The 27,779-nt window shown below is 48.8% G+C and overlaps 1 protein-coding gene across 2 annotated transcripts in view; it reads right to left on the reverse strand.

The window, feature by feature from the left end:
• Positions 1-27,779, reverse strand: part of KCTD19 (potassium channel tetramerization domain containing 19) — a 66,570-nt gene that overhangs the window by 3,115 nt on the left and 35,676 nt on the right. The window contains exons 5-15 of one of the 2 annotated variants that reach the window (XM_073554977.1): positions 27,537-27,668; positions 27,195-27,414; positions 21,440-21,591; positions 20,989-21,092; positions 19,183-19,325; positions 17,045-17,128; positions 16,109-16,163; positions 15,090-15,615; positions 14,801-14,941; positions 14,526-14,680; positions 812-996 (exon numbers count right to left, since the gene is read on the reverse strand). In XM_073554977.1, coding sequence (XP_073411078.1) covers positions 892-996; positions 14,526-14,680; positions 14,801-14,941; positions 15,090-15,615; positions 16,109-16,163; positions 17,045-17,128; positions 19,183-19,325; positions 20,989-21,092; positions 21,440-21,591; positions 27,195-27,414; positions 27,537-27,668 — 1,817 coding nt within the window. In that variant the 3' untranslated portion in view covers positions 812-891. Of the gene's footprint in view, positions 1-811; positions 997-14,525; positions 14,681-14,800; positions 14,942-15,089; positions 15,616-16,108; positions 16,164-17,044; positions 17,129-19,182; positions 19,326-20,988; positions 21,093-21,439; positions 21,592-27,194; positions 27,415-27,536; positions 27,669-27,779 lie in introns of those variants that run through there. The other variant, XM_073554976.1, reaches the window with a different exon arrangement.

The raw sequence follows: 27,779 nt of genomic DNA on the forward strand, positions 1-27,779 counted from the left end.
GTCATCAATGATTTTGCCGGCGGTTCTCTTGTGAGCAGCACGGTGGCTCAGTGGAAAGTGCTGGTGATCTGCAGTATGGGAGTCCAGGGTTCAAATCCCACCTTGGATGACATCTGCAAGGAGCTTGTATGTTCTCCCTGACTGAGCTGACACCCATGCTCCAAAGACATACAGTGGTGGCGTTACCTGTGAGCATCCAGGAGGGCTGCTTGCCTGCCCCCTTCATTGGGCAAGTAGCCTGAGTGGTGTCAGTCCTTATTGGATGAATGTCCTGATACAAGAAATTGTCTTGTATATATGCGGCTCAGCGGTGCCTGAGCTGTGAAAAGGAGTTTTTGGACTTAGTAAAATTTTAGCCCCCTCATGTCCACAGATGCAAATGTTCCTCCAACCCTCAGAATACAGGTATCACCATCACTGGCCCCTACCTGTATGTCTTTGGAGCACGGGTGGCAGCTCAGTCAGAACATACAAGCTCCTTGCAGATGTCATCCATGGTGGGATTTGAACCCTGGACTCCCATGCTGCAGATCACCAGCACTTTCCACTGAGCCACCGTGCTGCTCACAAGAGAAACACCGGCAAAATCATTGATGACTCGCAGCTCCAATGGGAAGATCAGGAAAAACTAGAGCAGCTCCATCTGCAATATCTAAAGTACAACTAAGAGGAGGAATTACTCCGACCTCAGTCAGAATTGAACTAAGGACCCAAGCATTGGAAGGTAATTGAGCTAACCACTGAGCCACCATAGCATTACCTGATGGCTAGGTCATCAATATGTCTATCAGTGCCCACCGACAGGTCAGGAGAAGGAAGAGCAGGTTCCCTTCTGGTCACTGATTTCATTTTCTGAGATGGGTCTGAGAGGAGGAATCTCATTGTTCTTGGTCAGAGATGAACCAATGAAAACAGCAACAAGACAAAGAAAGTCCCAGTGTCACCATGCTGCCCCACGGGAGCTTCACCACCAGCACCAGCAGGCTGTGCACCGATCTATGGGATGGGAACAAAAGGCTTTTAGTCTCTGTGTCCTCAGACAAGAGACCGGCGAGGGCGGCCGTTCACTGTGGGACATTTCTGACCCGTCCACGTACTAGAAAACATCAGGTAATAATCTCCATGACACGGTCTCCAGAGCTCAGTGCACAAGTGTCCTAGATCCATCCCATTCTTGAATGGAGCAGAGGTGCACGGGCTTATCCTCCACTGCATTCATTGTCTACGGGACTGTCTGGAAATAATGGAGCTCAGAGTGCTCCATTCATTCTTTATGAGACTGAGTATGAGCAGCTCCACTTCCAAAGACATACTGATAGGATGTGAGTAGTGATGGGTGAGCACTAAAGTGCTTGTTGCTCGGGTCAAGCAAATTGGAATTCTCGGGTGCTTGACCCGAGCAACGAGCCCAATGTAAGTGTAAGAGAAACCCGAGCATTTTTGCCGTGATCTCCCTGGGGGTCCTTTTAGGGTCTAAAAACATCAGAAATCGATGGGAACAGTGCTCAAATGACACGGGGAAGACCCTTGGAAGCATTTCTGACTCACAGGTCTCTGCTGTGAACAATGTTGTCAGAGTGTGATGCCACTTTTCCGGGCGCACAATAAAACATACAAAAACGAAACCAAAATGGATTAATCCTGGGAAACAAGTTAAGGAACATCCTGTCCAATGTAACAATTTATATGTAAGGCAAAATAAATACACCCCCCCAAAAAAAAAAAAAAAAATGCCTCTCCACACCTTGAGCTATGTTCACACGTAGCGTGAACTTTAGCATGGCTTTCAACCAATACAAATGCACTCACTGGGAAATGTCATTTTCACAGTTTCCAACCTTAGCTGGCCACGTGACACATCATCAGACACATCCTGTTTCATTGATGAAGGAGGGACTGTGAAAGTCACGGAGCCTATTTTTATAGGGCCATCAGGTGGCCTTTACTATTGTTAGAGAGCCATCAGCCGGCGATGCTTTGTTGTCCCATTATTAGACATTGGGTCTCCGATACTGTTATTGCCTATGCAGTAAGTGGCTGCCCAAAATTAAGACGCACCCCAATACCCCTTTGATGAGACGTACAGGAGGGCCTCATGAAAAAAATGTTCCCATTATAAGAAATTGGGTTACCCATGGTGTTTGCCTATGCACTGAATGAATGTTAGAGCGGAGGGTGGGAAGAGCTGAGGAGTGGAGGGGACGGAAGAGCTGAGGGGGAGGAGCTGAAGAGGACGGAAGAGCTGAGGGGGAGGAGCTGAAGAGGACGGAAGAGCTGAGGGGGAGGAGCTGAGGGGCGGAGAGGACAGAAGAGCTGAGGGGCAGAGGAGTGGAGGGGACAGAAGAGCTGAGGGGGCGGAGAGGATGGAAGAGCTGAAGGGATGGAGGAGCGGAGGGGATGGAAGAGCTGAGGGGCGGAGGAGTGGAGGGGACGGAAGAGCTGAGGGGGAGGAGCTGAGGGGGCGGAGAGGATGGAAGTGCTGAGGGGACGGGGAGAGCTGAAGGGATGGAAGAGCTGAAGAGGCGAAGAGGACGGAAGAGCTGAGGGGACGGAGGAGCTGAGGGGATGGAAGAGCTGAAGAGGCGAAGAGGACGGAAGAGCTGAGGGGACGGGGAGAGCTGAAGGGATGGAGGGGACGGAGAGGATGGAAGAGCTGAGGGGCGGAGGAGTGGAGGGGACGGAAGAGCTGAGGGGGAGGAACTGAGGGGGCGGAGAGGATGGAAGAGCTGAGGGGACAGCCAGGATACAGAGTGTAAAAGTTGGACCATTCACTTTGGACACCTTGGTCACAAACATCGGGGCACCTCAGGGGTGTGTTTTGTCCCCGTTACTGTTTTCTCTCTATACGAATGATTGCATCTCTTCAGCAGACTCAGTAAGAATCTTGAAATTTGCCGATGATATGACACTGATTGGTCTCATCAGGGGAAATGCTGAAGACTTGTATCGGAGTGAGGTGGAAAGAATATGTGACTGGTGTAAAGCCAATAATCTTGTACTCAACACTAAAAAAACTGCTGAGATGGTTGTGGATTTTAGGAAAGATCAACATGAGATACTTCCAATCTACATCCATGACGAAGTGGTTCTTAGGGTCACAGAGACCAAATTCCTTGGTGTTATCATCTCTCATGATCTTAAATGGGGGAAAAACGTGGATGCTGTTATAAGAAAAGCACAACAGAGGATGTTCTTCCTGCGTCAGCTGAAAAGATACGGTTTGTCTAAGAATCTGCTGATCTTATTCTTAATGCTGTCATCAGATCTGTGATTTGTTCCTCTCTGATAGTCAGGTATGGGGGAGCGACTGCGCATGACAAACTCCGCTTACAAAGGACTTTCAGAACAGCAGAGAGAATTATAGGTTCCCCCCTGCCTAAAATCCAGGATCTTTATGATAAGAGTATTCGATCCCACGCATTGAAAATTTCATCCGATCCCTCTCACCCGGGACACTCCTCATTCCAACTACTCCCTTCAGGACGTCGCTTCAGAGTCCCCAAATGCAGCACCAACCGCCATATGAACAGCTTCTATCCACTCTCTGTTCAACAATTAAATCGTCATGTGTAGACTATATACTGTATCTGTCTTGTTAGATGTTACTTGTTGTATCTGTTGTTATATATTATGTTGCCTCTTTGCCACAAAGAATTCCTTGTATATATGTAATATGTACTTGGCGATAATAAATTTGATTGATTGATTGAAGAGCTGAGGGGACGGGGAGAGCTGAAGGGATGGAGGAGCGGAGGGGAAGGGGGAGAGCTGAGGACGGAAGAGCTAAGGGGGAGGAGCTGAAGAGGACGGAAGAGCTGAGGAGATGGAAGAGCTGAGGGGGACAGAAGAGCTGAGGGAACGGAGGAGCTGAGGAGGTGTAGGGGACGAAGGAGAGCTGAGAGGACGGAGGCGCTGAGGGGGCGGAAAAGCTGAAGGGAAGAGCTGAAGAGGCGTAGAGGACGGGGAAGAGCTGAGTGAACGGGGAAGAGCTGAGTGAACGGGGAAGAGCTGAGGGGACGGGGAAGAGCTGAGGGGATGGAAGAGCGAACAGAGGAGCAAAGGGGACGGAGGAGCTGAGGAGGCGAAGGGGACGGAGGAGAGCTGAGAGGATGGAGAGCTATGCATGTTCATGTATGGGGGCTGCACAGGGAACCGCAGGACTGTGGGTGGGGAAGGAGCGGCAATGTTACATTTGGCTGCACAGGTTAGTGTGATGTCACTTGTGCTGTGCTGCAGGCGCGGGGTACAGGGAGGTGTAGTTTTACCTGTGGGGTCTGTGTATGGTGGGGGGGCGATGCTTGGGGTCTGTCTCTGTGTTGGTGGGACTGTACAAGGAAGGGGCAATGTTGGTGGCCTCTCTGTGTGGTGGGGGGCTGTACATGAAATGGGGTGATGCTGGGGGTCTGTGTGGTGGGGGCAGTACAGGGAAGGGGTGATGCTGGGGGTCTGTGTGTGGTGGGTGGCTGTACAGGGATGGGGCAATGCTGGGGGTCAGGGTGATGGGTGGCTGTACAGGGATGGGGCGATGCTGGGGGTCTGTGTGTGGTGGAGGCTGGACAGGGAAGGGGTGATGCTGGGGGTCTGTGTGTGGTGGAGGCTGTACAGGGAAGGGGTGATGCTGGGGGTCTGTGTGGTGGGTGGCTGTACAGGTATGGGGCGATGCTGGGGGTTTGTGTGTGGTGGGGGGCTGTACAGGGATGGGGCAATGCTGGGGGTCTGTGTGTGGTGGAGGCTGGACAGGGAAGGGGTGATGCTGGGGGTCTGTGTGTGGTGGAGGCTGTACAGGGAAGGGGTGATGCTGGGGGTCTGTGTGGTGGGTGGCTGTACAGGGATGGGGCGATGCTGGGGGTCTGTGTGGTGGGTGGCTGTACAGGGAAGGGGTGATGCTGGGGGTCTGTGTGTGGTGGAGGCTGTACAGGGAAGGGGTGATGCTGGGGGTCTGTGTGGTGGGTGGCTGTACAGGGATGGGGCGATGCTGGGGGTTTGTGTGTGGTGGGTGGCTGTACAGGGATGGGGCAATGCTGGGGGGTCTGTGTGGTGGGTGGCTGTACAGGGATGGGGCGATGCTGGGGGTCTGTGTGTGGTGGAGGCTGTACAGGGAAGGGGTGAAGCTGGGGATCTGTGTGTCGTGAAGGCTGTACAGGGAAGGGGTGATGCTGCGGGTCTGTGTGGTGGGGGGCTGTACAGGGATGGGGCAATGCTGGGGGTCTGTGTGTGGTGGGTGGCTGTACAGGGATGGGGCAATGCTGGGGGGTCTGTGTGGTGGGTGGCTGTACAGGGATGGGGCGATGCTGGGGGTCTGTGTGTGGTGGAGGCTGTACAGGGAAGGGGTGATGCTGGGGGTCTGTGTGGTGGGTGGCTGTACAGGGATGGGGCGATGCTGTGGGTTTGTGTGGTGGAGGCTGTACAGAGATGGGGCAATGCTGGGGGTCTGTGTGTCGTGGAGGCTGTACACAGAAGGGGTGATGCTGGGGGTCTGTGTGGTAGGGGGCTGTACAGGGAATGGGTGATGCTGGGGGTGTGTGTGTGGTGGGTGGCTGTACAGGGATGGGGCGATGCTGGGGTCTGTGTGTGATGGGGGCTGTACAGGGATGGGGTAATGTTGGGGGGTCAGTAGGTGTAACTTGTATACCCTTTTTACACTTCCCCTCGCCAATATTCTACGACCTTGGTTACACTCCTCTCTGATCTATCCTCGTTACCTTTGCCCCCCGTGCTGGGTGTACAGTGGGTATGGAAAATATTCAGACCCCTTTACATTTTTCACTCTTTTTTTTCATTGCAGTCATTTTGTAAGTTAAAGAAAGTTCATTTTTTCCCCATTAATGTGCACTCTGCACCCCATCTTGACTGAAAAAAACAGAAATGTAGAAATTTTTGCAAATTTAATAAAAAAGAAAAACTGAAATATCCCATGGTCATTAGTATTCAGCCCCTTTGCTCAGTATTCAGGAGAAGCACCTTTTGAGCTAGTACAGCCATGAGTCTTCTTGGGAATGATGCTACAAGTTTTTCACCCCTGGATGGAGGGGATTCTTGGCCCTCCAGTACTTAGCCTTGCTGCACACTGTCAATGCCTGTCATCCTCTTTTTTTCTCTGCTACTCACACCTTTTAAAGCAAGAAATCAATAAGCTCCTGGAACAACACGTCTACCTTCAACTGTCCTCCCATCTCTCTTCTTGCTCCCTCTTCGACCACTTACAATCTGGCTTCCGGTCACACCACTCCACTGAAACTGCCCTTACTAAGGTCACCAATGACCTCTTAACCGCCAAGAGCAAGCGACACTACTCTGTCCTCCTCCTCCTGGACCTGTCGGCTGCCTTTGACACAGTGGACCATTCCCTATTATTACAGACCCTCTCATCCCTTGGCATCACAGACTTGGCCCTATCCTGGATCTCATCATACCTAACAGACCGGACATTCAGCGTCTCCCACTCACACACCACCTCCTCACCTCGCCCCCTATCTGTCGGAGTCCCACAAGGTTCAGTCCTTGGGCCCCTGCTGTTCTCCATCTACACCTTTGGCCTGGGACAGCTCATAGAATCTCACGGCTTTCAGTATCATCTCTACGCTGATGACACACAGATCTCCGTCTCTGGACCAGATATCACCTACTAACCAGAATCCCACAATGTCTGTCCGCTATTTCATCCTTCTTCTCCGCTAGATTTCTGAAACTCAACATGGACAAAACAGAATTCATCATCTTTCCCCCATCTCACGTGACCCCCCCTACGAACCTATCAATTACAGTAAATGACTGCCCACTCTCCCCAGTCCCACAAGCTCGCTGCCTCGGAGTAATCCTTGACGCTGATCTCTCCTTCAAACCACATATCCAAGCCCTTTCCACTTCCTGCCGACTTCAACTCAAAAATATTTCACAAATCCGTTCATTCCTCACCCAAGAATCTGCAAAAACCCTAGTCCATGCCCTCATCATCTCTCGCCTTGACTACTGCAACCTCCTGCTCTGTGGCCTCCCGTCAAACACTCTCGCACCCCTCCAATCTATTCTAAACTCTGCTGCCCGACTAATCCACCTGTCCCCCTGCTATTCCCCAGCTTCTCCCCTCTGTCAATCCCTTCACTGGCTCCCCATTGCCCAGAGACTCCAGTACAAAACCCTAACCATGACATACAAAGCCATCCACAACTTGTCTCCTCCATACATCTGTGACCTCGTCTCCCGGTACTTTCCTGCACGCAACCTCCGATCCTCACAAGATCTCCTTCTCTACTCCCCTCTTATCTCCTCCTCCCACAATCGCATACAAGATTTCTCTCGCGCATCACCCCTACTCTGGAACTCTCTACCACAACACATCAGACTCTCACCTACCATCGAAACCTTCAAAAAGAGCCTGAAGACCGACCTCTTCCGACAAGCCTACAACCTGCAGTAACCACAGATCCACCAAACCGCTGCACGACCAGCTCTACCCTCGCCTACTGTATTATCACCCATCCCTTGAAGATTGTGAGCCCTCGCTGGCAGGGTCCTCTCTCATCCTGGACCAGTCATGACTTGTATTGTTTAAGATTATTGTACTTGTATGTATTATGTATACCCCTCCTCACATGTAAAGCGCCATGGAATAAATGGCGCTATAACAATAAATAATAATAATAAAATGTCCTGGGAGGGCAGTAGTGAGGGCATGTGGACACGTAAGCGTTTTTTTTTGCGTTTAAGCGTTTATACCGGCAAAAACGCTTAAAAAACTCTTACAAGAAGCATCCCATTCATTTGAATGAATTCTGCACTTTTTATACTAATACAGCTTTTGCACTTTAATCTTATTAGTTTTCTTCACTTTATCGGCCCCTCTGCATTCCTTGATTATGCGCCTGCTTGGAGACTGGAGCGCTGTTCACTTCCGTGAGCGCTCTGACATTGTGCTGTCTTGCGTTCCAGCTTGCGGTCCAATATGAGCGCGTCACAGGAAGTGTGTTTTCATCCAGCTGCCCAGATCTGCGCATGCGCTACTCGGTCTAAGGATTTGCGTTGGATGAGTCAACAATTATTATGACGCACACAGCCCTGATTGGTGCTATGGGGTATTTAAACATTCACAACCCGCTGCCTAGACACGCCCCTCGGAAGCCTGTGCGAAACGCGCGTTGGGGTGAAGGAGGACACGCTACACTAGCCACCAATGCCCTCCCATTAGAGGTAATACTATTGGTTCTTTTACACTGGAATCACCCCTGCTATTTGGATGAGCGCATCTATTTTATGGCCATTATGTATTCCTTGTATAGCTATGTGGATGTACCTGATTTATTCATTTATAACCACTGTGAATACCTTAATTAAAATGGGCATGTGTTTTATATAGGGGAATTTATTATTATTATTTACTAACTACCCGACACTGGTCATTATTATCTATATTTATTGAAGAATATAATAAATTTGCTATACTCCATGATATATTTTTATACACATGATTTTGGTGGCTGTATACAGTCTTGTCAGTGTATTTTGCGCCTCCTACTGGGCATTGCTGTTAATTTTGAACACATTTTTAATAATAAATATTATTTCTACAATATCACTGGATCACTTTGTTTTTGGGTACCTAAGGGTGTTATTCCAAATATGTTTTGAATTTATGTTTCTAAGTGCCAGTTCTTTGCATGTGTTTATTGGGACATTGTGCATTACTCACACCTTTTAAAGCAATAAATCAATAAACTGTTCTATCACTGTGTGAAATGTCCTGGGAGGGCAGTAGTGAGGGTATGTGCAGACGTACAGTGCCTTGCGAAAGTATTCGGCCCCCTGGAACTTTTCAACCTTTTCCCACATATCATGCTTCAAACATAAAGATACCAAATGTAAATTTTTGGTGTAGAATCAACAAGTGGGACACAATTGTGAAGTTGAACGGAATTTATTGGTTATTTTAAATTTTTGTGGAAATTCAAAAGCTGAAAAGTGCGGCGTGCATTATTCGGCCCCTGTAACTTAATACTTTGTTGGGCCACCTTTTGCTGTGATTACAGCTGCAGTCGCTTGGAGTATGTCTCTATCAGTTTTGTACATCGAGAGACTGAAATTCTCGCCCATTCTTCCTTGGCAAACAGCTCGAGCTCAGTGAGGTTGGATGGAGATCGTTTGTGAACAGCAGTTTTCAGCTCTTTCCACAGATTCTCGATTGGATTCAGGTCTGGACTGTGACTTGGCCATTCTAACACCTGGACACGTTTATTTGTGAACCATTCCATTGTAGATTTTGCTTTATGTTTGGGATCATTGTCTTGTTGGAAGACAAATCTCCGTCCCAGTCTCAGGTCTTTTGCAGACTCCAACAGGTTTTCTTCAAGAATGGTCCTGTATTTGGCTCCATCCATTTTCCCTGTCCCTGTTGAAGAAAAGCAGGCCCAAAGCATGATGCTGCCACCACCATGTTTGACAGTAGGGATGGTGTGTTCGGGGTGATGAGTTGTGTTGCCTTTAGACCAAAGATATCGTTTGGCATTGTTCCCAAAAAGTTAGATTTTGGTTTCATCTGACCAGAGCACCTTCTTCCACATGTTTGTGTCTCCCAGGTGGCTTGTTGCAAACTTTAAACACATTTTATGGATATCTTTGAGAAATGGCTTTCTTCTTGCCACTCTTCCATAAAGGCCAGATTTGTGCAGTGTACGACTGATTGTTGTCCTATGGACAGACTGTCCCACCTCAGCTGTAGATCTCTGCAGTTTATCCAGAGTGATCATGGGCCTCTTGGCTGCATCTCTGATCAGTCTTCTCCTTGTTTGAGATGAAAGTTTAGAGGGACGGCCGGGTCTTGGTAGATTTGCAGTGGTATGATACTCCTTCCATTTCAATATGATCACTTGCACAGTGCTCTTTGGGATGTTTAAAGTTTTGGAAATCATTTTGTATCCAAATCCGGCTTTAAACTTCTCCACAACAGTATCACGGACCTGCCTGTTGTGTTCCTTGGTCTTCATGATGCTCTCTGTGCTTCAAACAGAACCCTGAGACTATCACAGAGCAGGTGCATTTATACGGAGACCTGATTACACACAGGTGGATTATATTTATCATCATTAGTCATTTAGGACAACATTGGGTCATTCAGAGATCCACAATGAACTTCTGGAGTGAGTTTGCTGCACTGAAAGTAAAGGGGCCGAATAATATTGCACACCCCACTTATCAGTTTTTGCATTTCCACAAAAATTTAAAATAACCAATAAATTTCGTTCAACTTCACAATTGTGTTCCACTTGTTGTTGATTCTTCACCAGAAATTTACATTTGGTATCTTTATGTTTGAAGCATGATATGTGGGAAAAGGTTGAATACTTTCGCAAGGCACTGTAAGCGTTTTTTTCGCGTTTAAGCGTTTTTACCGGCAAAACGCTTTAAAAACGCTTACAAGAAGCATCCCATTCATTTGAATGAATTCTGCACTTTTTGTGCATATTGATGCGTTTTTTTTCATCTAAAAAAACACACATCATGGTAAAAAACGCAGCATGCTCATTAATTTTGCGGAAAAATCCGCTTTCCTAAGTATTTTCTATGAGACTGGGGACGCTCCGGAAAAAAAAAAAACGCATAAAAAATCGTGATTTTTTGAGCAATAACATAAAGAGATTGCCCACACCTGTCCATGAAATGGCCTTGGAGTCAATTGTCCAATTACTTTTGGTCCCTTTAAAAACAGGGCGGCACATGTTAAGGAGCTGAAACTCCTAAACCCTTCCTCCAATGTTAATGTGGATACCCTCAAATGAAAGCTGAAAGTCTGAACGTCAACTGCATCTGAATTGTTTTGTTTAAAATTCATTGTGGTAATGTCTAGAACCAAAATTAGAAAAATGTTGTCTCTGTCCAAATATATATGGACCTAACTGTATATGTACCCAGCAGTATCACCTATATAACGTATATACACATCAGTAGCAGCATCGCCTATATAATGTATATAGACTGCTGTACATACATTATAGGCGACATGATTATATAATAATCTTTATTTTTATATAGCGCTAACATATTCCGCAGCGCTTTACATACATTATCATCATCACTGTCCCCGATGGGGCTCACCATCTAGAATCACTGTCAGTTTGTCTTTGGAATGTGGGAGGAAACCGGAGAGCCCGGAGGAAACCCACGCAAACACGAGGAGAACATACAGACTCCTTGCAGATGTTGTCCTTGGTGGGATTTGAACCCAGGACCCCAGCGCTGCAAAACTGCAGTGCTAACCACTGAGCCACCCACAGCATTATCACCTTTATACTGTACGTACAGCAGTCTATACACATTATACAGGTGAAGGTGCAAATGCTGTGTATAGATAACAAAGCTCTCATCCTGGTACTCACCTGAGATGGGGCAGGATGAGGTGGGTCCCTGTCCAGCCAGCGTTGGAGGTGCAGAGGACTTGGAGTGGATGCCGGCTGGGGATTGGTGAGGAGAGCACTGTTCTCTGACGCTGGTTCTGGCCAGTGTCAGACAGAGTGAGGCTCAGTCATCTGCACGCCTTTTCCAATGCCTGTACAGGCCCTGGTGTGCACGCTCTCCTTTTTGCCCGCACTGACAAAGGCCGCATCTGCGCGCGCAAGCACAAACAAGGCCTGTGCTTACCAGGGCCTGTGCAGAAGATTTAAAGGGCTGGTGGACCATTTTGTAGCTCAGAGTGCTTGGAGGCCCACGCAGTCTTTGCTGGACTGGGTGGGCCCCTACGCACTTCAGGCCCCATGCGACCTCGGTAGTTACGCCGCTGTCAATGATATTCTGTATACTGATGACAGTCGTCAATGGTGGCACATGTGGAAATAGATGAATCAGAGGGAGCACATTATGATTAACGTATAGGAGGGAACAGGAGAGAGTTGGGTTCGTGAGATGAGGTGATAGATTTGTCTAAAGTGATGTGTTTTTAAAGCACGTTTAAAAACATGGAGGGTAGATATTAGTCGGATCATTTGAGGTAGTGCATTCCAGAAAACTGGCGCAGCACTAGAGAAGACTTGTAGACGGAGGTGCGAGGTTCAGATTATGGAGGATGTTATTCTTAGATCAGTTTCAGAATGGAGGGCACGGGTAGGGTGATAGACAGAAATGAGGAATAAGCAGATGGGTAACCTGTGCAGTGACTGGCACAAGGTGGAGGCATCGGTTAAGCGGCTGGACAGAAATACGACCCTGGCTGCCACAATCAGGACAGAATGGAGGTGAGAAAGTTTGGTTTGAGGGAGACTGATCAGTAAAGTCGTGATGAGAATGAATAAGGGCGACAGTAAGATTATGCAGTTTCAAAAGGTGAGAAAATGTCGGATTCTGGTCGATGTTTTTAAGATCCAGGTGACATGAGCGGGTAAGGGATTGGATATAGGGATTAAGGGAAAGTTTTGCATCAAGTATGACTGGGGCGTTATAGTTAAACCACCCAAGGTAGCTGGAATCTCGGGTATAGGTAGGTTAGTAGAAGGAGAAAACATGAGAAGTTCAGGTTTGGAGACAGAATCATAGAATTGTAGAGTTGGAAGGGACCTCCTGGGCCATCTGGTCCAACCCCCTGCTCAAAGTAGGATTCGCTAAATCATCCCAGTCAGATGTCTTTCCAGCCTCTGTTTGAAGACTTCTATTGAAGGAGAACTCACCACCTCTCGTGACAGCCTGTTCCACTCATTGATCACTCTGTCAAAAAATGTTTTCTAATATCTAATCTGTGTCTCCTCCCATTCAGTTTCATCCCATTGCTTCTAGTCTTTCCTTGTGCAAATGAGAATAAAGTTGATCCTTCTACAATGTGACAGCCCTTGAGATATTTGTAGACAGCTATTAAGTCTCCTCTCAGTCTTCTCTTCTGCAAACTAAACATTCCCAAATCCTGCAACCTTTCCTCATAAGACAGGGTTTGCAGACCGGTCACCATTCTGGTCGCTCTTTCCTGAACTTGCTCCTGTTTGTTGATGTCTTTTTTAAAATGTGGTGCCCAAAACTGGACACAATATTCCAGATGAGGTCTGACCAAAGAGGAGTAGAGGGAAATAATGACTTCACGTGATCTAGACTGTATGCTTCTGTTAATACATCCTAGAATTGCATTTGCCTTTTTTGCTGCTGCATCACACTGTTGACTCATATTCAGTCTGTGATCTATTAGTATACCCAAGTCTTTTTCACATGTGCTGTTGCTTAGCCCTATTCCTCCCATTCTATATATGCTTTTTTCATTTTTATTGCCCAGATGTAGTACTTTGCATTTTCCCTGTTAAAAACCATTCTGTTAGTTGCTGCCCACTTCTCCAGTTTATTTATATCTTTTTGAATCCTCTCTCTCTTCTCTAGTATTAGCTATCCCTCCTAGCTTTGTGTCATCAGCAAATTTAATCAGTTTACCCTCAATTCCTTCATCTAAATCGTTGATAAAGATATTGAACAATACAGGGCCCAGGACAGAGCCCTGTGGTACCCCACTTGAGACATTCTTCCAACTTGATGTGCAGACAATCAGTTACAGATAGAGGGAGGACATGATATTAGAGACAGTGGACAATCGCTGGTATTTGTAGGGTGATGTCAGGGGAAGAAGTCTATTGGGTGTCACCAGCATAGAGATGATACTGAAAACCCAATCTGTTGATGGCTTGTCCAATAGGGGCGGTGTATAGAGAGAAAAGGAAGAGACCTGGGACTGAGCCTTAAAGAACCCTGATAGTAAGGGAAAGAGGAGAGGAGTAAACTGGAAAAACATACCATGAAGGAGTAGTCAGAAAGGCAGAAGGAGAATCAGGAGAAAACTTTGTCCTTGAGGCCGATAGAGCGCAGCATAGTGAGGAGCAGCTGGTGATCCAGTGTCAGATGAAGCAGAGATCCAGGAGAATCAGCAGGGAGCAGTAGATTTCGCTCTTAGATCAATAGAGACTATGGTGAGGGCAATAAGACACATTGTGACCCTCCTACACCAGGGACGTCATACTCCACCGCTATCAGCACAGTATACACTCTACAATTACAGTATTTCCGTAGCTGGAGTCAAGACAGAGCTACCCCGTAACGACAGATCGGTGTGGTCTCACAGCCAGACCACGGTGGTGGGCTCTGGTGCCAAAGACTACGCCACTCAGCCCTTGTACACATCCATTTGCTGTCTGGTCTTTTTTTCTCCTCTCGGACAGAACACAGATCCATAGTCTCTTTGATCCAGACTCACATCAGTTTTACATACTGATCCATGGGTCCGGTCCGTGAGACTAGGAGATTGTCTCATCCTCGTCCATTTTGCAGATTAGACATTAAAGTTTTTCAGATATATAAATGAGCAAATGCTCAGTACACCCCATCAATTACCACCCTGTGCCCATCCACTTGTAATGATTGACAGCTCAGCCCTATACACACACTGACATCGCTGGAGCTTTCTGATCGCGGCACACGAGATGTGTGAATATAGCCTTGCACACTGACACTGCTTTGTGTGTGGTTCGGGGTCGGACCCTCTCCCACCTTGATAACGCAATGTCCTGATGACTTACCCAGTACATGCTCACAAGTCTCACTACTTTACAGAGAAGGTGTTTGGGGGCCTCGTGCCGGATACAATCCAGGATGATGGTGGTCAGGCAGGAATGGCACTGTCTGCCATACCAGATCTCTTTATGGGTCATATTAAAAGTAAGGAAAAATAAATCTGAGAAACAAACACAAGAAAGGACAGTAATGAGTTGACTGTGGACTATACTGCTGTCTGTGTCTGATAACTATGCATTTCGCTCATATGATGTGGGAGATGATGCGAGAGGCACTCTACCTTCTGCCGTCCCCTCCGCACACGCTGGGATATCCATCTCACTAGTGTATATCACACTGTCCTGAAAGGCTGTGGCGCTCCCATCGGTGGTCAGCAGGAGGCGATGTTGTACCCAGAGAATGGCCCCAAGATCCCCAGGAGCTAATGCAGGAGACAAGGGGTCAGAGATAAAGGCTGAGCGTGTGATAATCTGGAATATCAGATAAATCTGGGACTAAGCAGAGATTACCTACAAGTCTCACAGTCTGGAGACACATCTGTGCTCCTCTACATACAGTGCCGCTCTCACCTCCAGCACAGGCCGTGGTGTTGTCCGGTTTCGGGTGGCTGTATGATAATTTACTGTAGTTGTGATGCCCCAGCAGCTTCTGTTCAGTGGCCTCACATACAAGAATGAACCCTGGCGTCACTCCCATAAGAGTTGGACAGTCGGGCTTCATCTTCCCTCTGTATCCTGAGCCCCCGTATTCAGTATCGCTGCACAGACCTCTCGAGTGACCAGACTGTTGCGTCAATGTGTTTCCTTCTTGTGATGTTACAATGGGACGCTTGTTACGGGGCGACGTCTTCAGGCCGATTTCACTCACTTGCTTGATGAGACAGGATATCGAATCGGCCGTAGATTCAGTGCAGTCACCTATCTTGCTACTATGGGGAAGACTATCGGTGAGATTTACATCTGGACTTGTTGATGGCCCCTTTAATTTATGCCGGGGCAGCCATCGGGAGCCTGCGGGGGGATTCTGTTGCGTGTCTCGATCCATTTGGGCTCTGTCTAGATCTTGCGGATTGGTAGATGAAATCCCATCAGTAACCTGCATGACGGACAGCAGGAATATTACACGCGTAATACCTATAGCGCTCAGTGCACTCTATTACATGGGACTGTCTCTGAGCTTAAAGCATGACGGGGGGGGGGAAGCAGACCCCCGGGGGAAAGGCTAACTTCCATCATCTTTGCCGTGTACAGGCCGCAGATCGTCCTCCCATTCCCCTTCCTCTGGTGTCCGTTACATTGTCACTAGATGGCGATCACACAGACCACCTGTCTAATTATTTCCCCAGTACCAGTGCCGCTTAGCCCCCCACCCCTACCCCAGCATATCAGTGTGATTTACATAGTAATAGAGGCGGCTCCCTGCTGACTGTCTCCACTTTCTCTTATTTCTTTGTATGTCCTTGATCAATACAATGACTAGGACATTGTGTGACAAAGAATCCAACATCTGGGACCCTCCGGAGGAACAACAGCCGAGCTTTACACTAATCTAGGCACAAAAAGACAAAATGTGTCCAGAAAGAAGTCACCTCTGGTGCAGGATCCTCCGCTGGGCCTGTGCAGACACGACCGCTCATCCATAATCTGCAAGACAACATTCATCACATTACCGGGTGTGGAAACAGGAAAAATGAACGGACCCTCATCTCACACAGAGACATTTATGGAGCCCCCACGTCCTCACCACGTGTGGATACTAGATACAGGGACACACCACCTCTCAGGCCGCGGTCACACCTTGCCTTTTTGCAGCCTCCTGGCAGTAACAATGCTCATTTTTTTATTTTTCTGGACCGTTTTTCTCTGCATTTTTTGGGCGGATTAATCCTGTGATTTGTCTATAATAAAAGTTAATTCTTTTAGCGTTTATATCTAGGTCACCCCTTTATATTGTGGGGCCACCTGCACTCCAATGCATCAACCTCAAGGGGCAAGTGACTGGCGGTGAATGGTTGAGGAGCATTACCATGAGGTAAGAGGTGAAAGGTCCTGTTCAAAGAGTTGATATTAACAATTGGTGGCGCCAGAGGCCACTGCACATGTGCAACATAAGATATAGAAAATCACTTTAAAAGGATTTTCTATAATATCACATTTATATCCACCTTTAGGGTAAGCTGCCATCGGTGTATGATCAGTAATGATACCACCCCGGGGACCACAACAATCAATGAAACGAAGGATTGGCGGTGCTTGCTGGTCTCTACATCGCCGTACCCAACATGGAAAAAGTGCGACTGCAGCTGGGGCCGATCTACCAATGTGAACGAGCCGATAGCAGGCGCCGTCACCCACATGGACATCACTGTACAGGGCACAGATGGAAGGTGGCCCCCATGTGTTCTGTGAAATCAGTGCGCATCCTGGGGTGGGGCAAGCACAAATCACTCACTGACCACCAATACAATTAATGTATTGGGGTTTTTTTAAATTAAGCAATGGTAATGAGCCGTAATTGACGTTACCTGTAAGCCGGGCACGAATACAGAGCCTGCACGAGGGACGGGATCTGAAACTCTGTCACCTCCTGACTCAGGAGGTCCCATTCTCTGTGAGGAAAGGAAAAGTCATGAATCTGATTAATGAGACATTTACCCGCACCTTCATGTACGAGAACGAAGGCTGCAAGTCAAAAAAATGAAAAATAAAAAGTCCCTTAAAAAAGGGAAAAAAAATGTATAATAATAATAATAAGTAAATGCAGACTCAGGGCCATTCTGAGGTATAACGACCACCAGGGCGAAGGCACTAGATGTAGAATCACTGCCATCTAGTGGTGACTTTGCTTAATGACATCACTGCCGCACATTTCAGAATTAGGGACTTAAGCGTCGCTCAGGGGAAGATTTATTACAGGCATTAGGAGATGCTTGCTCTTTAAACTCCCACCTTGTGTGTATGTTTCCTTTTACAGTTGTGGCCAAAAGTATTGACACCCCTGCAATTCTGTCAGATAATACTCAGTTTCTTCCTGAAAATGATTGCAAACACAAATTCTTTGGTATTATTATCTTCATTTAATTTGTCTTAAATGAAAAAACACAAAAGAGAATGAAGCAAAAAGCAAAACATTAATCATTTCACACAAAACTCCAAAAATGGGTCAGACAAAAGTATTGGCACCCTCAGCCTAATACTTGGTTGCACAACCTTTAGCCAAAATAACTGCGACCAACCGCTTCCGGTAACCATCAATGAGTTTCTTACAATGCTCTGCTGGAATTTTAGACCATTCTTCTTTGGCAAACTGCTCCAGGTCCCTGATATTAGAAGGGTGCCTTCTCCAAACTGCCATTTTTAGATCTCTCCACAGGTGTTCTATGGGATTCAGGTCTGGACTCATTGCTGGCCACCTTAGAAGTCTCCAGTGCTTTCTCTCAAACCATTTTCTAGTGCTTTTTGAAGTGTGTTTTGGGTTATTGTCCTGCTGGAAGACCCATGACCTCTGAGGGAGACCCAGCTTTCTCACACTGGGCCCTACATTATGCTGCAAAATTTGTTGGTAGTCTTCAGACTTCATAATGCCATGCACACGGTCAAGCAGTCCAGTGCCAGAGGCAGCAAACCAACCCCAAAACATCAGGCAACCTCCACCATGTTTAACTGTAGGGACCTTGTTTTTTTCTTTGAATGCCTCTTTTTTTCTCCTGTAAACTCTATGTTGATGCCTTTGCCCAAAAAGCTCTACTTTTGTCTCATCTGACCAGAGAACATTCTTCCAAAACGTTTTAGGCTTTTTCAGGTAAGTTTTGGCAAACTCCAGCCTGGCTTTTTTATGTCTCGGGGTAAGAAGTGGGGTCTTCCTGGGTCTCCTACCATACAGTCCCTTTTCATTCAGACGCTGACGGATTGTACGGGTTGACACTGTTGTACCCTCGGACTGCAGGGCAGCTTGAACTTGTTTGGATGTTAGTCGAGGTTCTTTATCCAACATCCGCACAATCTTGCGTTGAAATCTCTTGTCAATTTTTCTTTTCCGTCCACATCTAGGGAGGTTAGCCACAGTGCCATGGGCTTTACACTTCTTGATGACACTGCGCATGGTAGACACAGGAACATTCAGGTCTTTGGAGATGAACTTGTAGCCTTGAGATTGCTCATGCTTTCTCACAATTTGGTTTCTCAAGTCCTCAGACAGTTCTTTGGTCTTCTTTCTTTTCTCCATGCTCAATGTGGTACACACAAGGACACAAGGACACAGGTTGAGTCAACTTTAATCCATGTCACCTGGCTGCAAGTGTGATTTAGTTATTGCCAACACCTGTTAGGTGCCACAGGTAAGTTACAGGTGCTGTTAATTACACAAATTAGAGAAGCATCACATGATTTTTCCAACAGTGCCAATACTTTTGTCCACCCTCTTTTTTATGTTTGGTGTGGAATTATATCCAATTTGGCTTTAGGACAATTCTTTTTGTGTTTTTTTCATTTAAGACAAATTAAATGAAGATAATACCAAAGAATTTGTGTTTGCAATCATTTTCAGGAAGAAACTGAGTATTATCTGACAGAATTGCAGGGGTGTCAATACTTTTGGCCACAACTGTATATAATGCCTACAGGTAGGAATAATGGCAGATAAAGCACGGAGCTGGTCCCCTACCCGAACTCGGAGGGAAGGTAAAGACTCCCCAGTCTCAGGAAGTTCAGGATGTGTCTGAACATGTCTCCATCTCCATTCACTAACAGGGAGGATCCGCAGCTGATCCATCGCGTCTTCCTGGAGTTCTGCAGCAGCTCCGGATACTACAGGGACAGAGGAAACAGCAGATGTGAACTTATCCTTGTAGTTCTCAGACTTGTCCATCCTCTATAGTGACAGATGCAAGGGGGCGATTTTCACCAACCTCTATGGTGTGTACTGTAATAGGGCAGGACCAGGTCCCATAACATCCACAGCCAATGTCTGGGAATGGTCCCGTCCTACCGCTCGGCAGGTCTTCATTCAGTGGTGTCAAACTCATTCTCGCTGAGGGCCACATCAGCATTATAGCGGCCATTAAAGGGGCGCTTGTAATTGTAAGGGCTCGTGAAAAAGTCAGTGTAACACGTACAAGCACAGATTGCAATGCATCAACTGGCCAAGGAGGGAGGGGGAGACCCAAGTTTGAGGTAGAGGGGCCACAACAGAGCTGCCCCTGGGGAGCGGGGGCCACAATAGAGCCATCCCTGGGAAGCAGCGGTCACAACAGGGCCGTCCCTGGGGAGAGGGCGCAGCAGCAGAGCCATCCCTGGGGAGCAGGGGCCAAAACAAGGCCATCCCTGGGGAGCAGGGGCCACAACAAGGCCATCCCTGGGGAGCAGCGGTCACGACAGGCCTGTCCCTGGGGAGAGGGCGCAGCAGCAGAGCCATCCCTGGGGAGCATGGGCCATAACAAGGCCATCCCTGGGAGCAGGGGCCACAACAAGGCCATCCCTGGGGAGCAGGGGCCACAACAAGGCCATCCCTGGGAAGCAGCGGTCACAACAAGGCCTGTCCCTGGGGAGAGGGCGCAGCAGCAGAGCCATCCCTGGGGAGCAGGGGCCATAACAAGGCCATCCCTGGGGAGCAGGGGCCACAACAAGGCCATCCCTGGGAAGCAGCGGTCACAACAAGGCCGACCCTGGGGAGAGGGCGCAGCAGCAGAGCCATCCCTGGGGAGCAGGGGCCATAACAAGGCCATCCCTGGGGAGCAGGGGCCACAACAAGGCCATCCCTGGGGAGCAGGGGCCACAACAAGGCCATCCCAGGGAAGCAGCAGTCACAACAAGGCCATCCCAGGGAAGCAGCGGTCACAACAAGGCCATCCCTGGGCAGCCGCTCACCTTCACGCTACTCTTTTTTGGAAACACACAGGCAGTCGACGCAGAAGGACCAGTACGGGTAAAGTGGGGCTCGATCCTTCTGTGTCCTGACCTTGTGGGCCACAAAAATAAGATAGGACATGGGGGGGGGGTCAAAGGACTCGAGTTTGACACCAGTGACCGAGATGCTGCACACAAAAGACCATCACGTTCCCATGGGTGGATGAACCAAAGTGCAAATAGTAATTTACTCCGACTATTGTGTTTTTGCTTTTTTTTCATTCATGCGGTTCTGGTGCAGAATTGAAGCATTTTTTCTATGATACCAGAGTGCAGAAATTCTGGTAATTTTGCACTAAAAATGCACCAGTTTTTTTCTGTACTTTTCAGCCAATGATAATTAAAGCAATACAGGTAAAACTGCAGCTCAATGTCGTTTTTAAACGCGTAGAACTGGACATGATTTCATGAACCCCCTGCCCTCTGAGCATTTATAGACGACCATATCCCAGCATCTCATTATTTAAGGAAACCAATAATTAGATTGTTCTCATTGCTGAAGAATAAGCAGATTCTTGGGATGAGCAGACAGACACCACACAGGACGGTCGCTCTGTGATGCTACCTTCAGCAGAGTCTTCAAGTACGTGGCGTACCAGTGGGTGCGGACATAGACCCTGACGGTCTGATGACTAGGGAAGGCTCGGACGTCGGACGGCCAGCTGTCACCTGAGTGAATATAGATGAACACATTACACAAGCTGTCGGCTCCCTGCAGACAATGGGCCGCTGCCTGAAGTCATCGGAGCCGCACTTTTATTACTTTTTTGCAGGGTAAACACGAGGATCGCTCTCATGTAATAGCAGTTATTAACCTTGGGGTGTAACTTCAGCAATCGTCTTCATATATTCTTATTATATACAGTACTGGTAATGTATGGGGAATGAATATTTTGACACTGTGCCCCCTCAGTCAGGACGCAGTAGGATCAAAGACCCCAACGTACATATGTCCTGATAATCCGCAGATGTGGGCATGGCCGCCTCACATGTATGACCGGGGCGAGTCCTCCTACCTGCACCCACGCTGGTCCGGGACTTCAGGTACGATCTGACGGCTTCTCTCATGGGCTGATAAACAGCGTCACCTCTGTCCAGATACAAGCACAGACCATAAATCTCCAGAAAGCTCCTGGTCAAGGGAAGTCGGCAAGTTCCCATCCAATTCCTGGTGGTAGAACAATTGGTAACAGCATTAATATGAGGCCGCCGTGTGCCAGGAGCACCATGACACTACATCGGATGATCCAGGAGAGCTCGTGTCTGCCGTAGAGATTTTACCCGTCTTACAATTTAGCTCTATAAACCGTTCATCCAATGACTGTCCTATAATTTGAACTATTTAACAATCTGGCATAACAGAAATTAGACTACCTAGAAAGTCAACAGGACTAAGGGGTAAAGTTTCTGCTAGCGGAGAGCACTGAACTTCCCATTCAATGGTCACCCCTGGAATATAAAGTCTCCCTATACAAGGAGAAACTTCACCCTTAGATCCCCTGTCATAGGCCTCCCACCCAGCCAACAAGTTCTCCTGCTTTGCACTGATGAGGGGCAAACTCCCAGAAACACGTCTTCATATGGAGGGTCTGGTTTGGCTTCTTATCCCACACCCTGAAGGTCCGGTAGGCTCCTTCTAGGATCTCTGAGCTTCAGTTTTTTGCATATATTTTTTCTTGGATTCAGGTCCGGTGATCTCTTGGCCATTCTAGGAGCTTTATGATCTTTCCCTGAAACCGACAGTTTCCTTGGCTGTATGTTTGTGATGAATGCCATGCTGAAATGTCCTCCCTTGTTTCATCTTCATCGTCCTGGAAGATGGCAGCAGATTTTCATTAAGAATGTCTTGGTACATTTGTCCATTCATCCTTCCTTCCATTATGTGATGTTTGACAGTGCTGCATGCTGAAAAAACTTCCCCGCACCATGATGTTCCCACCTCCATACTTCACTGTTGGTATGGTGTTTTAGCATGATGTGTATTATGGCATTCAAAGAGTTCAATTTTGTTCTCATCTGACTAGATTATATTCTACCAATATTTCACAGGCTTGTCTAAATGATGATGAGCAGACTATAAAGATGTGTGAACATGCTTTATGTTCAGCAATGGAGTCTTGCGTAGGAAGCGTGCATGCAGGCCATGGAGGAGGATGCATGGGGAGCGTGCATGCAGGCCATGGAGGATGCATGGGGAGCATGCATGCAGGCCATGAGGGAGGATGCGTGGGGAGCGGGCATGCAGGCCATGAAGGAGGATGCGTGGGGAGAGTGCATCCAGGCCATAGAGGAGGATGCGTGGTGAGCGTGCATGCAGGCCATGAAGGAGGATGCGTGGGGAGAGTGCATACAGGCCATAGAGGAGGATGCGTGGTGAGCGTGCATGCAGGCCATGGAGGAGGATGCGTGGGGAGCGTGCATGCAGGCCATGAAGGAGGATGCATGGGGAGCGTGCATGCAAGTCATGAAGGAGGATGCGTGGGGAGTGTGCACACAGGCCATGAAGGAGGATGCTTGGGAAGCGTGCATGTAGGCCATAGAGGAGGATGCGTGGGGAGAGTGCATACAGGCCATAGAGGAGGATGCATGGTGAGCGTGCATGCAGGCCATGAAGGAGGATGCGTAGGGAGCGTGCATGCAGGCTATGAAGGAGGATGCGTGGGGAGCGTGCATGCAGGCCATGAAGGAGGATGCGTGGGGAGTGTGCATACAGGCCATGAAGGAGGATGCGTGGGGAGCGTGCATGCAGGCCATGAAGGAGGATGCGTGGGGAGTGTGCATACAGGCCATGAAGGAGGATGCGTGGGGAGCGTGCATGCATGCCATAGAGGAGGATGCGTGGGGAGTGTGCATACAGGCCATGAAGGAGGATGCTTGGGAAGCGTGCATGCAGGCCATAGAGGAGGATGCGTGGGGAGAGTGCATACAGGCCATAGAGGAGGATGCGTGGTGAGCGTGCATGCAGGCCATGGAAGTTGTGTGCATTCCTTACAGTCTTTTGTGAAACAGTGGTCCCTGCTGATTCCAGGTCTTTCTGGGGGTCTCCAGAGGTGGTCCTTGGCTCTTAGGCTATGCGCTCACGATCTGGAATAGCAGTATTTTGTACCCAACTCACCTGCGCTGTATCCAAAAATGCTGCGTTCTAAGTTAGAAGCCCAGTGGATGGGATTGATTGAAATCCTGTGCCCACTGTGCTTCTATTTGACAATGCATAAACTCTCCCAAGATGCAGATTTACGAGCCGCGGCATGTCAATTATCTGAAGCAGAGATGCTAGTCTCACCCATAGCAATTCATTAGATGTGGTAAATACGCACGGTTCACTGAGCACTTGCGGATTTTACTGTGCGTAAATATGTTGTGTCCAAAATGCTGTTATATCCTGATCGTGGGCACATAGCCTTAGAAAACTCTTCTGATATTCCTTTTCACTCCTCTGTCTGAAATGTTGCGGGGAGCACCTGGTCGTGGCCGGTTTATGGTAAATTTATGTTATTTACACTTCCAGATTATGGCCCCAACAGTGCTCATTAGAACCTTCATTAGTTTCGAAATTCTTCTTTAACTAATGCCATCAGTATGTTTTGCAACAATAAGGTTGCAAAAGTCTTGACACAGCTCACTGGTTTTACCCATCATGGGTTGTTTCTTGTGTGGGGTGGGCAGGTCCAAATTTTGCAACGGGACCCATCAGACGCTCGCGCCCTGACTGGTTGGCGCGAGTGTGGGGGGTGTGGCCCCACTGGACCACAAACCAGACTACCCTGGAAGGGGCGTAACTAGCAGCTACCTTGGTGTTCACTGGAGTCTCTGATGGTGAGGTCAGGCTTGTGCGGCAGGTAGCTGCCACTCCAGGGTGGTGTCTGGCTGTGGCTGCTGATCCCACTGAGGGACTGGATACTGCGAGTAGGTGCGGGCTAGTACAAACTGACACGACAGGTACTCTAGCGGGCACGGCTTTAAACACTGGCAGGCAGGCAGGCAGGCAGGCATGGCTGAAGCACTGGCAGGCAGGCACGGCTGAGGCACTGGCAGGCAGGCGGGCACGGCTGAGGCACTGGCAGGCAGGAACTGACTCGCAGTGACAGGACAGAGACACGGACTGGGACGAGTAGGATATGTGAACAGGTAGGGGCTGTTCACACTGGAGGTGCGGGAACTGGTTCACGAAGGACGGAACATAGACAGATATAAATGGTGTGCGGGAACAGGTAGAGAACTGTTCACACAAAAGATGCAGGAACTGGTTCAGGAAGGACGGGAACATAGACAGGTATGAAGGGTATGAGGAAACAGGTAGAGAACTGTTCACACAGAAGATGCAGGAACTGGTTCAGGAACCAGTACAGACGGGTAAGACAAGGATCCACAGGATACGGAACGGAAACGGAGCAGAACCGCAGGATTGCGGAACAGAGAAGAACCGCAAGGAGCGGAGCAGAATAGAACCGCAAGGCTGCGGAGAGGAGCTGCAGTTTGCAGCAGGAGGTTCTGCAGCAGCAGGTGCCACAGAAAACGAGAGCAGAGCGGAACCGCAGGTATGTGGCGAGAAACTGCAGTTTGCAGCAAGAGGTTCTTTTGCATCAAGAGGTTCTGCAGTAGCAGGTGCCACAGAGAAGGAGAGCAGAGCGGAACCGCAAGAATGCGGAGAGGAGCTGCAGCAAGAGCGGAGCAGAGCTGCAGTAGCAGCAAGACAGAGGGAGTAAAGATAAGAGTACCCAGAGCAGGGAAGGAAAGACCACAGACTGGGATAAAACAGACACAGGTATAGGACAGATTTCAGACTAGGCAACGTACTGTCACGCGGCGCTCACCTGGGGGCGGGACCTCGGTCCCGACGTCATCTCTTCCGGAGCCGCGGTCACTCCGGGGGTTCCGTCGGGTGCGCACGCGCACCTCTCATACCTAGGTTCCTGTCTCCTCCATGTTATGTGTGCGCTTGCGCGCTCCTCTCAGTTCGGTCTCCAGGTCAGTCCTCTCTATGATACTGGAGGACTTGACCCGGAAGCCCTCGTGATCATGTGCTATATCAGGCTACCTCTTCCTAGGGGAGGTGCCTGATTATTGTTGTGCTTCATGGCTTGGTCTGCCGTGTCCCTGCCTGGCTGTGCGCTGTATTCAGGTCCCCTGTCTTATACTCTGTTGTGCCTCTTGGCACACACTCTGAACCTGCACTCTGCCTTGTACTCAGTTGTGCCTCCCGGCACACGCTCTGACCCTGTACTCTGTCTCATACTCAGTTGTGCCTCCTGGCACACGCTCCGACCCTGTACTCTGTCTCATACTCAGCTGCGCCTCCTGGCACACACTCTGACCCTGTACTCTGTCTCATACTCCGTTGTGCCTCCTGGCACACGCTCTGACCCTGTACTCTGTCTCATACTCCGTTGTGCCTCCTGGCACACGCTCTGACCCTGTACTCTGTCTCATACTCCGTTGTGCCTCCTGGCACACGCTCTGGTCCTGTGCTCTGTCTTATACTCAGTTGTGCCTCCTGACACACGCTCCAATCCAGTACTCTGTCTTATGCTCAGTTATGCCCTCTGGCACACACTATGCTCCTGTACTCTGTTACACGTCCTGGCACACCTGCTGCCTAACTCAGTACTCCGACGTGCTCCTTTGCACACATCCTGCTTTGCTCACACCCGGATGTACTAGTCGCTGCACGCCATACGTATCCCCGTGTACGCGCCTTGTGTTCCCGAGTACACCCAGTACCGTCCTGTACACCACGTGTTCCTGTGCCCACGCTTTACACGTTCCTGCAGACACACTCACTCATGTCTCCTGTGAGCCGGTCACCTGGTGCCAGCAGTCGTGGTACCTCACCCCCTGAGGCTTGCCCCTGACACTCCCTGTATATGGGGTGGTCCTCACTAGGTCAGCTCGCTCTGGGAGGGTTGGTGCCACGACCCAGAGGGTTCACTCCAGGAGTCGTCACACGTACAGAGCAAGGCACAGAGACAGGGATAAGACAGACACAGGTATAGGAAGGAGTTCAGACAAGGCAAGGTACGAGTCAGTGCACAGGAACAATGATAAAGACGAGGATAGTCTGCCTCCTGGTGGGCGGATCGAGAAATGCACAAGGCACAGAGACAGGGGAATAGAGACCAGGATATTCTGCCTCCTGGTGGGCGGAAGACATGACACAAAGCACATGGAAACAGATCTAGGTATGAAGCCCCCAGAGCAGGCAGAGACAGGACAGGACCTGGCAACTTAGCAGCAAGACACTGACTGAGTAAAGGCGTTGCTCAGGCAGCTTCCACCGGGTGGAGGTGCCCTAAAAACTAGAGGCCCATTGGTAATTGGCTGGGAACACCATAGGCGGGTGCACACTGATTCTATAAGAACCAGGGAGTGTCGGCGTGCCCCCCCTATGCACACAGCCAGGGAGTATGCAGAGAGCAGGCAGGGAGCAAGAGGCATACAACATGGAGCCGGCAGCAGTCAGAAGTCACAGCATGGCCTGGAGCAGTAAGGTAGGTGGGGAATGGGAGGCCATGCAGTGATGCCGGCAGGGTTGTTACAAGACTTTAGTTACACCACTGAGAATAACCTTGGCACATCCTGCAATTTCTGCACCCTCCCACTATGCACCATACACTTTTTAGAAAAGTGCAAAACACTACATAAAAAATGGCTAAAGGGCCAAAACATGACCAGCACTAAGACATTCAACTTTTTGGCTACATCATTTTACAGCACTTTTCTGTGATTAAGGTCCGTGGCGATACCCAACTTCCCCGGGTTAGTGCAACGTACCTTACATGTAGGAAGAGGGTCCCGGTGCCGATGATATATAACTTGCTGCCATCCACGCTGCTCTCGATTCTCAGCTGGCCCAGAGCAGAGTCTGGGTATTTTGCCAATAGCTCCAGGGCCAGGATGTAGAAAGGCTTCATTGCTGTGTGCGGTTCTCCTTTTCTACCGGCTGTATTGTTACTGGAGGACGGTGCTGTCTGGGGGCTGCCACCTGCATACCCTAGACACAAATAATCAGCTATTGGGGGCTGCTATTGTTTCCACCACAACCCACAGCACTTTATCCAGCGCTCATCTTATCCCAGACATTGATGATTAAAAAAATGAAATAAATCATCTCACCTAAGGATTTCTTTTCAGCATGGAGCGCCTGGAGCAGCCCTGGAATTCCCAGAGATTGGATTTCAGCTTCCAAAACCTCAAAATCCGAAAACTTCTCCGGAAAGAAAAACTTTCCAGTGTGTAGGAAGTTTCCTGTCGGAGGTCAGAAAACGCTACAGAACGAGCTGCATCTTATCTACATATTATCCGCGTGGTCAAAATGGAGAAAACATTTCACAATTGGCATTATTTTTAGTTTTTGCC

Source organism: Dendrobates tinctorius, unplaced genomic scaffold (assembly GCF_039654945.1).
Source record: "Dendrobates tinctorius isolate UK_male_01 unplaced genomic scaffold, ASM3965494v1 ptg000214l, whole genome shotgun sequence".
Lineage (NCBI taxonomy): Eukaryota > Metazoa > Chordata > Amphibia > Anura > Dendrobatidae > Dendrobates > Dendrobates tinctorius.